This window comes from Oncorhynchus nerka, linkage group LG28 (genome assembly GCF_034236695.1).
Source record: "Oncorhynchus nerka isolate Pitt River linkage group LG28, Oner_Uvic_2.0, whole genome shotgun sequence".
Taxonomy (NCBI): Eukaryota; Metazoa; Chordata; class Actinopteri; order Salmoniformes; family Salmonidae; genus Oncorhynchus; species Oncorhynchus nerka.
Window position 1 is genome coordinate 83,720,495 of NC_088423.1, and position 14,805 is coordinate 83,735,299.

The window sequence follows — 14,805 nt, forward strand, 5'->3', positions numbered from 1 at the left end:
AGGACAGGGCTGGGGTATAGGGCTGGAGTATAGCACTGGGGCTGAGGACAGGGCTGAGGTATAGGGCTGGAGGTGAGGACAGGGCTGAGGTATAGGGCTGGAGGTGAGGACAGGGCTGGGGTATAGGGCTGGAGTATAGCACTGGGGCTGAGGACAGGGCTGAGGTATAGGGCTCGAGGTGAGGACAGGGCTGTGGCTGAGTATAGTGCTGGGGCTGGGTAGAGGGCTGGACTGAGTTAAGGGCTGGAGGTGAGGACAGGACTGGGGCTGAGTATAGTTCTGGGGATAAGTATAGGGCTGGGGTATAGGGCTGGAGGTGAGGACAGGGCTGTGGCTGAGTATAGTGCTGGGGCTGAGGACAGGGCTGGGGATAGGTATAGGGCTGGGGCTGAGTATAGCGCTGGGGATAAGTATAGGGCTGGGGCTGGGTTCAGCGCTGGGGATAAGTATAGGGCTGGGGGTGAGGACAGGGCTGTGGCTGAGTATAGGGCTGGGGCTGAGTATAGCGCTGGGGATAGGTATAGGGCTGGGGCTGAGTATAGTGCTAGGGCTGAGTATAGTACTGGGGATAAGTATAGGGCTGGGGTGAGGACAGGGCTGTGGCTGAGTATAGGGCTGGGGCTGAGTATAGCGCTGGGGATAAGTATAGGGCTGGAGCTGAGTATAGTGCTGGGGATAAGTATAGGGCTGGGGCTGAGTATAGTGCTGGGGATAAATATAGGGTGGGGGCTGAGTATAGTGCTGGGGCTGACTATAGGGCTGGGGATAAGTATGGGGGCTGAGGGGCTGAGTATAGTACTGGGGATAAGTATAGGGCTGGGGCTGAGTATAGTACTGGGGATAAGTATAGGGTGGGGGCTGAGTATAGTGTTAGGGCTGACTATAGGGCTGGAGGGGAGGACAGGGCTGGGGCTGAGGACATGGCTGAGGTATAGGGCTGGGGCTGGTGTTTAGGCCTGGGCCTGGGGCTGAGAACAGGGCTTGGGTAGAGGGCTGGGGCTGGGGTTTGGGCCTGGGGCTGAGAACAGGGCATGGGTATAGAGCTGGGGCTGGGGCTGGGGCTGGGGTTTAAGGCTGATGCTGGGGGTGGAGCTTGGCTGTCTACATGGGGCCTACACAGGACTCAGTTGGTCTGGTAGCAGTTAGCCCTGAGCCAGCACACTTACCTGCACATGAAAGCAGTCAGGTCAGTTTTCTCAGGCCTGTAAAATAACCACAGCAAAGTGATGATGACTACCAATTGGGTGTCTTGTACTTTTTTCAAAACCACAATGAAAAATCTAAACAAAAATGTGTGTTGTGATAATGGAAGGTAAATCTCTGCCTACATGTTTCTCCTGTGTAACTCAAGCCTAATTCACATCACTACATAACTCTGCCTAAATGTTTCTCCTGTGTAACACAAGCCTAATTCACATCACTACATAACTCTGTGTTTTCCTTCTTTTGGTGTCTTTAACCTCGAAACCAAAATCAAAGGGAAAGAAGGGACCTGAACTCTCTTTTAGGAAAATATATATTTTTTCTTATATTGCCCTTAACTTTTTTATGGAAGTTTCTAGCATGTGTTAAAGTACCTCTATGGGATCGGTGTGTCCCTGCGGGATGGTTGAGCTGATATAGGCTAATGGAATTAGTACGAGGTTGTAAGTAACAAAAAAAGTCCCAGAACATAGATATATCTGATATGGGTAGAAAGCTTGAATTCTTGTTAATTTAACTGCACTGTCCAATTTACAGTAGCTATTACAGTGAAAGAATACCATGCTATTGTTTGAGGAGAGTGCACAATTATAAACTTGAAAATGTATTAATAACCCAATTAGGCACACCTGGGCATTCTTGATACACCATTTTAAACAGAAATGTAATGGTTCATTGGATCAGTCTAAAACTTTGCACATATACTGCTGCCATCTAGTGTCTAAAATCTAAATTCCACCTGACATGGAATAATGCATAATAGCCTTTCTCTTTCATTTCAAAGATGATGGTAAAAAATATTAAAAAATAAATATTATCTTTTACCAGGTCTAATGTGTTATATTCTCCTACATTCATTTCAAATTTCCACAAACTTCAAAGTGTTTCCTTTCAAATGATATAAAGAAATGGTATCAGTCTCCCCTCAGGAGACTGAAAAGATTTGGCATAGGTCCCCAGATCCTCAAAAAGTTCTACAGCTGCACCATCGAGAGCATCCTGACCGGTTGCATCACCGCCTGGTATGGCAACTGCTCGGCATCTGACCGCAAGGCGCTACAGAGGGTAGTGCGTACGGCCCAGTACATCACTGGGGCCAAGCTTCCTGCAATCCAGGACCTATATAATAGGCAGTGTCAGAGGAAAGCCCATACAATTGTCAGAGGTTGCAGTCACCCAAGTCATAGACTGTTTTCTCTGCTACCGCACGGCAAGCAGTACCAGAACGCCAAGTCGAGGACCAAAAGGCTCCTCAACAGCTTCTATCCCCAAGCCATAAGACTGCTGAACAGTTAATCAAATTGCCACCAGACTATTACATTGACCCCCCCACCCCATTTGTTTTGTACACTGCTGCTACTAGCTGTTTATTATCTATGCATAGTCACTTCACCCCTTATTTTTTACTTCAGTTTACTTGGTAAATATTTTCTTAACTCTTCTTGAGCTGCACTGTTGGTTAGGGGCTGTAAGTAAGCATTTCACGGTAAGGTCTACACTTGTTGTATTCAGCGCATGTGACAAATAAAGTTGATTTGATTTGAATATGCATATCCTTGCTTCAGGTCCTGAGCTACAGGCAGTTAGATTTGGGTATGTCATTTTAGGCTATTTCTTTTTTAAAGGGTCGGATCCTTAAGAGGTTTTTAAAGTACATCAGTGATGTTATTGAAGCAAACACTGCCTCACTGCATAAGAAGAGAACGAGCCGATCAGTGTCTATTGTCACGTCCCACATTCTAAACACACACAGCCTCTTCTGAAGAGTTCACGGTCCATCTCTTCCTGGAACCAGACGAATGAAGAAACCAAAAACAATATTTCTGAAAAAAGAAGAGTCTCAAATCTAACTGTCAGCTCAAGCGAGGATTATTTCCCCTCAAGCGGCTTGCCACTTTTCCTTGGTAATCTGCCCCAAAACTCCTAGTGAAGCCTTTCAAAACTATTTATGCAAACAAACATCATGCACAGCTATTTATATTGGCACCACTTCTCACTTAACCACCCTCAACCAGGACCAGATGGGGCCCCACTCTCTCTCAGTGGAGAAGAGGCAGCTGCAGAGGAATAGGGAGTTTAGTTCAGTAGGCACAGCAAACCAACGAGACCCAGGCCCGGCCAGACTGCACTGAACTACCTCCACTCATCCCAACTCATCATACTCCTGATGGAAGTACTGGACAGAGGACAGAGTTAAACAGCTCACCCCATGAGCTTCACCTTCAAAGAAGGATAGAATAGAATTCATGTCTTTGAGGAGGAAAATGACAATTTAATATGTATGTTGTACCTAAATGTAGATACAGTAACTGATTCCATCAATATACTCCTTTAATTTATCACGTTCCATAGATTCTCTGAAATATTGACATTCAAAAAGTGAAAGATCGCAACATCTTTAATATGTACCATGCCTCCTATAGTGTTAACAGCCGTGGCTGTAGTGTGAAGTGTAATAGGAGTGACAGCAATGAGAAGCGTCTCCCTGCCTTCCTCAGTGGGCCAGAAAGCTGGACCATGATGCACTTCTCCTTTCTGGCTGCTGCTGGCCCTCTGCCGCAGAGGAAGTTCATTCCAGAGCCAGCAGCCATTTTAGGAGAGACCACACCAGAGGAGGCTGGTGGGAGGAGCTATAGGAGGACAGGCTCATTGTAATGTCTAGAATGGAATAAATTGAACGTTATCAAACAGCTCAGTCATATGCAAACCACGTTTGATCCGTTCTATTGATTCCATTCCAGCCATCACAATGAGCTTGTCCTCCTATAGCGCCTTCCACCAGCCTCCTCTGGACCACACGACCACATGAATAGCAACAGAGATGCAACTACACTTGGCCAATAAGGACATGCACTGCACATGATGTGTCGACAAAAATAGATTGAACACATGCGGCATGCCCAAACATGAACGTTAGGAAATTTATGGAGCTACACACACACAATGACACCACAGAAGCACTGGCACACCCAGTATAGACATGTACTATATACACCCTCTGAAAACAAACACACAAAGACAGCCAGAGGCCCTAAGAAGTAAAGACGCTATATGACGTATACCAACTTCCAGTCAACACACACACACACACAACAACAACAACCTTACGTAGACACAGCCAGATACCTCAAGGACAAAGTAAACACACACACACACTGCACAGAGCAAGGCTCTCCATAAGCAGTTATTTCCCAGAGTCACAGGAAGCTCTCTCAGTGACAAGCTACAAATCCCTGACATCACCACTGATGATAGCTTTACAGCACATCCTCCAGAGGCCTCTGCCAGGCCCAGGCAGCCTACACACTCATACACACACACACACACACACACACACACACACACACACACACACACACACACACACACACACACACACACACACACACACACTTCACTCCCACTCATACACACTCACACACAAACTCCCACAGTCACACACTCACACACACAGTCCCAGGAACACCAGAGTAGTGACTTGGGTCATTGGGATGTGCAGTTTATAGTACTGCTATACTAGTGACTGTAAAGGCATGGTTCCCCATCCAAAAGAATGTTCTTGCAGAGGTTATATGGTGTTTTGTAGAGGGACAGAGGGAGTGTCTGTAGCATCTGGGCAGCCCTAACTGGGCCTATTCCTACAATCACACAGACAACAACCGTGTGTGTCTCTTCTCTACCTAGGTATATCTTCTATATTGCTTATTGAAATATTTATGCAAATATGTTCTTCTCCCCACCTCCCTGGGTTAATAAAGATTGAATGATCCCCACTGTGTGCAGGACAATTTGTTCACTCGGCCCTCTAGATGTTTGTATTACATTTAACTGGGCACTGGTATGTATGGCCACATCCCTGATCATCTGACCACTTCTCATTCGAATATTTAGGACTTTTCTTTCCATTTTGGATCATTTAGCAGCAGTAATAACACACCCCGGATGAGGTGTGTGTGTAATAATTCAGGATAGGATCACTGGTGAGTGAGGTGTGGATTCATGGGGATATATCAATCCACCTTAATGAGATTGCTCACCTCTACGTTTGTGCTCTCATCCCTTCCCCAGGTTCTCCCTCTCTCCATCTGTCTGGCCTTATTACCATTTCATATAAAACTTGAAATATCTTATGAAAACCCAGCAAAGCTTTGTGAGCTTCATTAAATCAGCATAAGAAATGTATTAAGTGGGAAGAGACGTCTTGGAGGCATGGCGTATAGCCCCCTGTGTTGACTTAACCTTTATCTTAGTGTTCTGTCTGATCCTGATGGGAAGAGGACCTGGAACTCAAACAGTCTGCTTAGTGCTTACCACAGGAACCAGGCTGAAATAACCAGAGCATCTTCTGCATAGCCTGCAGTACATCCTTGGATATCTACTTTGTCCCTTAAGGGCTACTGTAGACATCTACCATGGAAGAGGGAGATGAATGTAGACTGTACACTAAATATTCTGAAGGTGTAAATGCAGGGACCATTCTACTGTACATCCCTAAGAGATTCAATCAGGGACTAAAACAATCCTACAGAGAGGAAATGGAGTGGATGGCTTTGTGTTAACAGCTCATTTGAACTCTGATTAAATTTCAAGGTGCTTCTCCAGACTGGAGGCTGAAATCGGACAGGACATGGTAGACTGATGTCTCTACAACAAAGTAATGTTGCTGTGTCAGCACCTGAGATAATGCTCATGTCCTGTAAAATCGAACATGTCATCACAGGTAAAATAGGCAAAGAGTGGAACATAACACACATTCACCTGACAAGCAACGTGAACAAAACAGTCAGATGTGGGATTCAAGTTGTTTACAATCCCCTGACAAAGATACAAAAGGAAATAGGTTAATAGATACTCAGTTCAAATCATGTCTAAATGAACATGAAGATGGGGCATTTTAAAGAGCAGTTGCAAACTGGCCAGTTAGGTTTGTCATTAGAATTAGTGTTGATTTGGGCCTGATGCAGTGAGATCCACAGTGACTGTTCCTAATACATTATGTATGAGGCTGTCCATATGCACTTGGGCCATCATGCATGCCCTTGTGAGAAGCACAGACCACAGCAAAGCAATCTACATGTTCTGCCCCACTTATGTACACACATTCCTCTGTAACTGAGGAGGAATAATAACCTCCCATCTCCACAAGATTTTACTTCTTAAAGATAACAATTCAGCTATAGCACACTAAAATGAGTATGAAACACAAATGTGATTTTTATTCAAATTCTATTCGTAATTGTGTATTACTATTAACAACAGTAGGCCTAGTAAAGCCAATGGAGAAAGTAGGTCTACAGTCACAGTTCTATGTTAAAGGACTATTGGTCCTTCTCTTATCAAGGAGAGCATCTTTATCCATCTCATCTACATAATGATGTCATGACCACTGCTTCTACACCTGCATTGCTTGCTGTTTGGGGTTTTAGGCTGGGTTTCTGTACAGCACTTTGAGATATCAGCTGATGTACGAAGGGCTATATAAATACATTTGATTTGATTTGATTTGATTCTCCAGTCAACGCTCAATACTCATACAGTGTGTCAACGTGCAGCCAGATACAATGGACCATTCCCACTACCTGTGTAACATCTGTAAAAGTATACAAGGGCAATTCGACCACTGTGTCCGCTGCCAACCTACTTTATCTCCTTGGAGAATCTCTGAAGGGATCAAAATCCATCTTTACTCGCAGCTCTCTGGCGCCACTCGAAGAGAAAGCCCGTAATCGCAGACGCATCTCCAGGGACTAAACACGCAATTACATTTGAGTGGAGAGGCATTGAAATATCCCCCTCATATCAACCATGACAACAACGATCATATCCAAGAGAGAAGGGAATGAAGCCAATCGCATTTGGTTGGTGACAGCGGATTCGTCACTCTTGTTATTGTCAATAGGAAATACTTAAATCAATAAATAATTATATATGTAGCTATACAGTGTGTGTGTGTGTGTGTGTGTGTGTGTGTGTGTGTGTGTGTGTGTGTGTGTGTGTGTGTGTGTGTGTGTGTGTGTGCGTGCGTGCGTGCGTGCGTGCGTGTGTGTGTGTTACGCTCGTGCGCAAATGCTTGTGATAATTACATCTAATTGCGAATTGCGAGTGTGAGAATGAGAGCGAAAGAGAGAGAGAAAGAGTGTGAGAAGGAGAGCGAGAGAGAGAAAGAGTGTGAGAAGGAGAGCGAAAGAGAGAGAGAAAGAGTTTGAGAAGGAGAGCGAAAGAGGTAGAGAAAGAGTGTGAGAAGGAGAGCGAAAGAGAGAGAGAAAGAGTGTGAGAAGGAGAGCGAAAGAGAGAGAGAAAGTCATGAACTTCCTTATTCTAATAAACCTTACAATTGTTTATCATTTTATTCTCAGCGAGGGAGCTAAAATTCTTCCACAACTTTCAACTGAGCATCATTCAATTAAAATGCAATCTCGTCGCCCCCTTTCCACTGGTATTTAATTTGAGTTGAGAGCGCAGGGTTTTCCACGTAGTTTTTTCCAAACAGCTCTCGGGTTTTACCTCAAAGGCATAGTTTCACTGTATTTGCGTCCCACCCTGTTCCTGATATAGTGCACTACTTTTGGCCAGAGTTCTATTGGCCCTGGTCAAAAGTAGTGCACTATATAGGGCATATGGTGCCATTTCAGACTCAGGAACTGTGTAACTTGCTGGTTAAACAAGGGCATGTATCCATGTGTTAATTGATGCAATTACGCATTACGCGTAATGGTCACGTAGGTCTCCAGGCACGCATCAATCACTCGTCTATTGACCTGCCAAAGCCTTTCCATCCGCTCTCACTGGGACCGATCCTCTCCTCCTGATTCACTCCCCCTCCTCTCTCCTCTCTCTCTCTAATAGAGAAAGATGGGAACATCATCGTCATTAAGTCGGTCTTACACCTCTGACCGGACATATAGAGGCGCACAGAGGTCGTAAAAACGCGTTAAATCCACGACCATCCACTGGTGTTCACTTTTTTCACTTTCAAATATTCATCATCCGCAAATCCCAATGTAAAAAAGACAGAATAAGTGAGTGAGGTATAGTGTCTTCAAATGAAGATTTGTTTGTTTGGATAAATATGTATTATTATTATTGTTCAAGTGAGCACATGAGACTAACTAACTAAAATGATTATTTTATGATGAAGATGCTGATAAGAAATAGCAAATAATCAGATATCCCAAATGAAAGAAAACACAACTGAAGGCTTTCAGTTCAAATATTGTCCAAATAAATATGTATTATTCTATGCATAGTAATAACAAAATATGTTCGGTGGTCATTTCAGTTGGTATTATTTTATAATTGGACATGATACGCATCAAGAGCCTTGATCTATCTGACAGTTCCACAACTGTACCAGAACAACCCCTTTCCTTTATACTCTTATCAGTGAAGCAAGTGAAGAAGACCACTGCACAAAGCCGAGGCGACACGGGGAGCACAGAACACCTTAAGAAAACGCGATGTTAGATGTGATTGGCAAAGACATTATTCTATCCTTGCTGTCCTGTCGTTCCGGGATTACAATGACGTCACACTGATACCCTTGCATGGGTGAATGCTAAAGAACTATAGAGGCACAAATAATAGCACAAGCAGAGTCCATATCTTGCAAGTCTTACGTTATCCTTTAAGCCTTCTTCAGCTAATACAACAACCATTTTTGTACTTAATGACGCGTAATTTCATTTTCTTATCATTTCCTTCGGGGGATTATTCATATATAAAACTATCTGCAGCTGTTGGTACCAGCCTCAACTCTCCCTCCTAAGTGCAATCATCTATTATTGAGCGAGAGGCCGTGCGTGGAAATGTGTGTAAGAAGGTGGATTTGAAGTAGAATTGGTTACAATCGATCAAGGGTGAAGAATATTCCTGATGTTAACAAAATAAGCAGCTATGTCTTTCTCTCAGTTTGGATATCCTTATAATGCAACTTCACAGGTAAGACAATATCAACATGCTTTTTTCTCTCTCAATTTCAAAGTGACAAATATGTAAACAAACGAGCATAATTTTAATTTGAACAGCTCACTCTATAATCTAGATGCAGCACTGAATGGTTGCTTTCAAAATATTGACAGCTATTTTCAAGTGACGCTTTTGTTTAATCAACATATCGACAGACATAAACACAGGTCCAATTTAATTGAATTATGAATGTACTCACGTGTTGTTTTGATCTGACAAAAGACCTCTGTTTATTACTACGCTATAGCTCCGTTGTGTAGCCTAATTGCGCTCTGAAGTTAACAGTGAACCTTCCCAACTTTCTCTTTCATTCAGAGATCTCTGAATTTGATATTGACAATTACTATTATTTAGAAAACGTGAAGTAGCCATACGGATTTATAATTTAAATATATTTGTTTGGGGACAACTGGACAAAGGTATGCAATAAAAGTTCTCAAAACTTTGATTCAACTAGAAATAAGTTATTTTCCTATAAGAGTATTTGTTTTCATCCAATTTCAGTAGCCTACAACAGCTTAGTCAGGCAGTGAATGAATACTTTGGGAAGTCCTTTTCTATCAAATAAAAAAGCTAAATGAACTGAAAAACATGATTTCCAAAATGGTACCTTATGATTTCACCTGGATATGATGTAAAATGCGATTCTAAAACTGTTAATCAAATTAGGCAGACACACACAGCACGCGTTTAAATCTAGTCTCCATCTTACCTGAATTGTCCTGTATCTCAAAACCATATCAACATATATTCTAGATATGAAGATAACAAGAGCTCATGCGTCAAACACGAATGACATGTCTATCCTCCACAATTCTCTTCATGCAGTTTTTCGTGTCGGCAAACCCCAGTACGACTTGCTGCGATTCGATTTCCAGGTCGGTCTCTGACGGGACGAGCGGTACCCAGACTCCTGCTACCTTCTGCTGCCCTTCCTACGAGAACCGGCTCCTGGCCAGCACACGGACGGAGCTCAACGCGGCACTAGGGATGTATAGCTCGCCCTACGCTGCCGCGGCCGCCGCCAGCCAGAACTATGCCAGCTACTTCCCCTACAGCGCCGAGCCCTCCGCTGCTATCTACTCATCTCTGGTACATACCGTTTAATCTAATAGTGGATGGGGGTGGCTGGGATGCGATCGATCAAGATGGATGTTGATCAAAATTACTCTCGAATTATTTCGGTATTGAAATTACTTTGAGTAGCCTGCCTACCTGATAGATGGGTCGAATAGACTTTGCAGTTCAAAAAATACTCATATTTAGCCTATTATGTTTCAATTGGGAAGGGAGTAAAGTAGCACAAAATTTACATCAACTTTGTTTCCAATATTTAGAAACAAATAAAGTTACGTAAGTGCTTCATAAAGTTGTTTTCTTATTTCAGAATCCACAGTATGAAATGAAGGATGGCACAGGCACTCTGCATTCTGGCATAACTCAACCTAGTAGCCTATTATGTTTCAATTTGGAAGGGAGTAAAGTAGCACAAAATTTACATCAACTTTGTTTCCAATATTTAGAAACAAATAAAGTTACGTAAGTGCTTCATAAAGTTGTTTTCTTATTTCAGAATCCACAGTATGAAATGAAGGATGGCACAGGCACTCTGCATTCTGGCATAACTCAACCTGCCACCTACTATCCTTATGACCACTCACTGGGCCAGTACCAATATGACAGGTACGGAACCCCACACATTCCTTGTCTGTAGTGCATCAGCTCAGCTATTCCTTGTTAGTGTGATAAAGCCCTGTCATTCATGAGTAATGAGTAAGAGCAAAAGTCACAATCTATGCAGCTCTATACTGCTAGATAGAGCAGAGCTGTATAGTCTATATTTCAGACAACACTCCAGGAGTGCCATGGGTCTGGGTGAATAGTTTATGAGTTTATATGCTAACGTTGCTAATGGCTAATGTGTTGTCTGCTATTACTACCAGGTATGGGACTATGGACTTTAATGGGTCAGCCAGGAGGAAGAATGCCACACGTGAGACCACCAGTACCCTGAAGACATGGCTGTACGAGCACAGGAAAAACCCCTACCCCACCAAGGGCGAGAAGATCATGCTGGCCATCATCACCAAAATGACGCTCACCCAAGTTTCCACCTGGTTCGCCAACGCCAGGAGGAGGCTAAAGAAGGAGAACAAGATGACCTGGTCACCAAAGAATAAGGCTGGGGACGACAGGAAGGACGACCAGGATAAAAGTGACCAAGATTGTGTCACCAAAGGTACACATCCACTTCCCTCTTCCGTCTAGTAAAGCATTTTTTTTAAACATCTTAGAGTTTTGTACAAAGATTTACAGCAGCTTGCTTCCTCTTAAACTAATCCACATCACCTACAATAACAAAAAAAATGTGAATTGATCAAAATGACAGCTTCTGCTCCTGAATATAACTACTATTCCACATATCATGTTGTGTGTATTTGACAATTCAGATTCCAGTGAAAATTATACTGCTTCTACTCCTAATATCACCAGTAATATTCCTGTATATTTCATCATTCAGATTCCAGTGAGTGTAAAGATGAGAAAGACCTTCATCTGAGTGACCTGGAGGACATGGAGGACATGGAGGACTGTGACAAGCTGGACAGTGACTGTGAGAAGATGGCACCCAGGGGCCCTGAGGAACAGCAGGACCTCCACAGGGCCATGTCCAGTGGTGGTGTTGGCCCTGGAGGCCCTCCAAAGAGAGACTGCAGCTCAGAGCTTTCCCTCTCCTTTCCCAACAGCTTCCACCACTCATTCCCATGTGGTATCAAGAGCCTACCCTCCCTGCCCTCTCTACCCACCATGCCCTCGGACTTCCTTGATCCACTGGTGACGTCCAAGCCCCCCTCCACCACCACCACCATCCCCACGGGCACTCACACTGTGTCCCTGTCACACTTCGAGGTGTCGGACCGGGACAAACCGAGGATCTGGTCTCTGGCGCGTACAGCGGCCACGGGGGTCATCCTGGGCTCTGCTCACCACGGGGCCCCAGAGCTCCGGACAGGGAGCATGCTGGGAGACTGCCATCTACAGGGGACCAGGCTACCAGTGACTGGTACCAGACAGTGTGGGCCCCTCAGGGGCCTCCAGGATCCTACTAACATATCCAATGCTGAGAACCCTTTCCAGGAGGGCCCCTTGTTGCAATCTAAGGTCTATAGTGCAGGCAGCTACAACCACAAGGCCCTCCAACTGCACTGTTCCTCCTATCCTGCTCTTTCAGACTCTTGCCAGTACTCCACTATCGAAGGTATGTACGTGTTGTGACACTTGTGTTCAATTTTGAACGACTGTAATTGTGATATTACCCGTGTCAAGTTATACAATATTGAAATGTGTTTCAGAAATGCACATTTATTTCACTACTATCAAAAATAATATTGACAAATAAACGCTATACAATGACCTGGCTGCAGCAAGTTTCTTACAGTGTGGTTTCTGTTGTTGTCTAGGATTCTCCAGTGGGAAGGCAGAGACAGAGCCCTCGGAACTCAGTGACACATGTGTGACCCTGCAGGATGACAAGGTCACTGCCTTCAGACCTGTTATGAAGAGGTGAGGAAGGTGAGCCTTCACACACACACACACACACACACACACATTCAACTTGTACATCATTCAACCTAACCATCATCTGCTAATCCAATCATTTGGATTACACCAGTTGTACTGTAACTTTTCTATACCAACACAGGTTGATGGTATTACATATGTGATCTTGTCTATAAAGTGAATATATTCTTGGATTACCTGAAGACATATGTCAGTCTATAGTTAAGCACATACTTCTACATTTGACTAATGGTTTTATATTAGAAGGTATGTTCCTTTACGAGGCTTGATATTGTAATGGATATCAATAAATAACGAGCTTTTCTTTTTCCTCTCTCTTCCCCTTAGGTTGATGGACACGCAGTCGTTACACAGTGGGACTTTTATTTAGCCGGTCTTAGGCTATGCACTATAATGACTTGGGATGACGACGAGCACCGGACATCCTACCTACCTTACACCTGGGAACTGCGGCCCTCCGCAGTCAAAGCTCGATGAGCCCTGTCCAAACTGTGGAAGCTGCCATCATTTTGCACAAAGTTGTTTTTATGGTGTTGACGATGACTTTATGCAATACTTTGAAATGCAACGGTATGGGAACTGACGGTCAATTCATGATGTATGCAAAGGGCAATCGTAGTGTAGCAATGTTATTTATTTATTTGTGTATTTATTATTTGATTCCTCAACTGTTCATTTATTTATTTCCTATGTTTCATTTACATATTTTGTTACATGTATGTATTGTTTCAACTGTGGTTGTGTGCTATTTTTACCTGATTTAACGGAGAAATACTTAGCTTGTTGTTGGTCTTTCTGTTCGCTAAAAGAGTGGGATTTATTGAGTTGGGATCGGGATTGTCTATTGTGTGTGTGTCGACCTGGAGAAATTGTTGATTGTGTTGTGTTCATCTCAAAGATAACTGTGAGCTTATTCTGTTCTTGCCATTCATGAAATATTTTATAAGAATGAATTTTTTCAAGAACTCCTCGTTTTTGTGTAAATATTATTTCCAGAACATTAACATTGGTTTAATCGGCCAATTAAAACCTTTGAGACTGTTGCACTAGATCAAAGTTTATCTTCTTAAGGTGGAGAATAATACTGGAACGTTGTTGGTAAGGTCATAAATCAGTATAAATCAGTAGAGAACGTGAATGAACGTTACAAGGCCAGGAAGAAAGGGGACATCATCTCTCCAATGTAATTATCTAATCAGTTCTGGCATCAAACACTTTGTTACTGTTCAGACAAGCAACGAGGCAGGAATACGGGATGAATGCTGCTTTGTCCGCTGTGTAGGGAGCCGCTGCAATAATTTACTTGTGTTAATTAAAAGGTCATTTGTAGTATCAAACCCATAAGGGAACATTCACATGGTTTGTGTGGGTTAGACTTTGGTTCTACTGTTTTTTCCTGACCATTTTCATTCATAACTGATTGATACAACACATGAGGAAGTATTAGGCCTGTGAAACTAAGCAATTGGTCATCATGCGTAAAACTACTAACACGAAAGCACTGGTTTATTATTCCTTTCAACTTGAACTTTGACGTCAGTTATTTTCAGAAAATTATAAGAATGTTCGTAGTTTATATTTTACATGATTATGGGGATGACATGTAGTATCGCATAGCATATTGCTCACTCCACAGTAGAAAAATTGAAAAACTTTTAAACAAAATGTTGTTGAAAACACTCAAATGCAATGCAGAAATGTGGGCCTAGTCTGAGATGGATATTGTGCAGACTTTATTATCAGAGGACCAACAGAAATGCTACTTCATAAACCAAAATAACGGTGTGACCTGCTGCGAATGACCCACAGCTTAGAGGCATGCAAATGAAGCCACCAAAAGATAAACGTTATTGCAGGTCGGATTTGGAGGATTAGAATTTGTAATAAGAGTATTAGGTCTATTGAAAGGAGCTGTGGTCAACGTTGTAGGCCCGGCCTATGGATGGGGATGGGGGACCCCTCAGTAATGCATGCAATGGTGTGACTTCAATGTAACAGGGTTCAGCGTAATTCCCTGGGAAATATCTTGATGAGGAATTATGATGAAAATAATAA

General features: G+C 43.1%; 1 protein-coding gene across 1 annotated transcript; it reads left to right on the forward strand.

Annotated features, from left to right (window-relative positions):
- Window positions 1-9,075: 9,075 nt before the first annotated feature.
- On the forward strand, window positions 9,076-13,516 carry LOC115117722 (Iroquois homeobox protein 6a-like). Its single transcript, XM_065013194.1, is given in 7 exon segments — window positions 9,076-9,141; window positions 9,997-10,260; window positions 10,742-10,851; window positions 11,112-11,407; window positions 11,690-12,427; window positions 12,630-12,732; window positions 13,078-13,516. Coding segments are annotated over 7 exon segments (1,620 nt in total). The 3' UTR covers window positions 13,121-13,516.
- The last annotated feature ends 1,289 nt before the right edge of the window (window positions 13,517-14,805 follow it).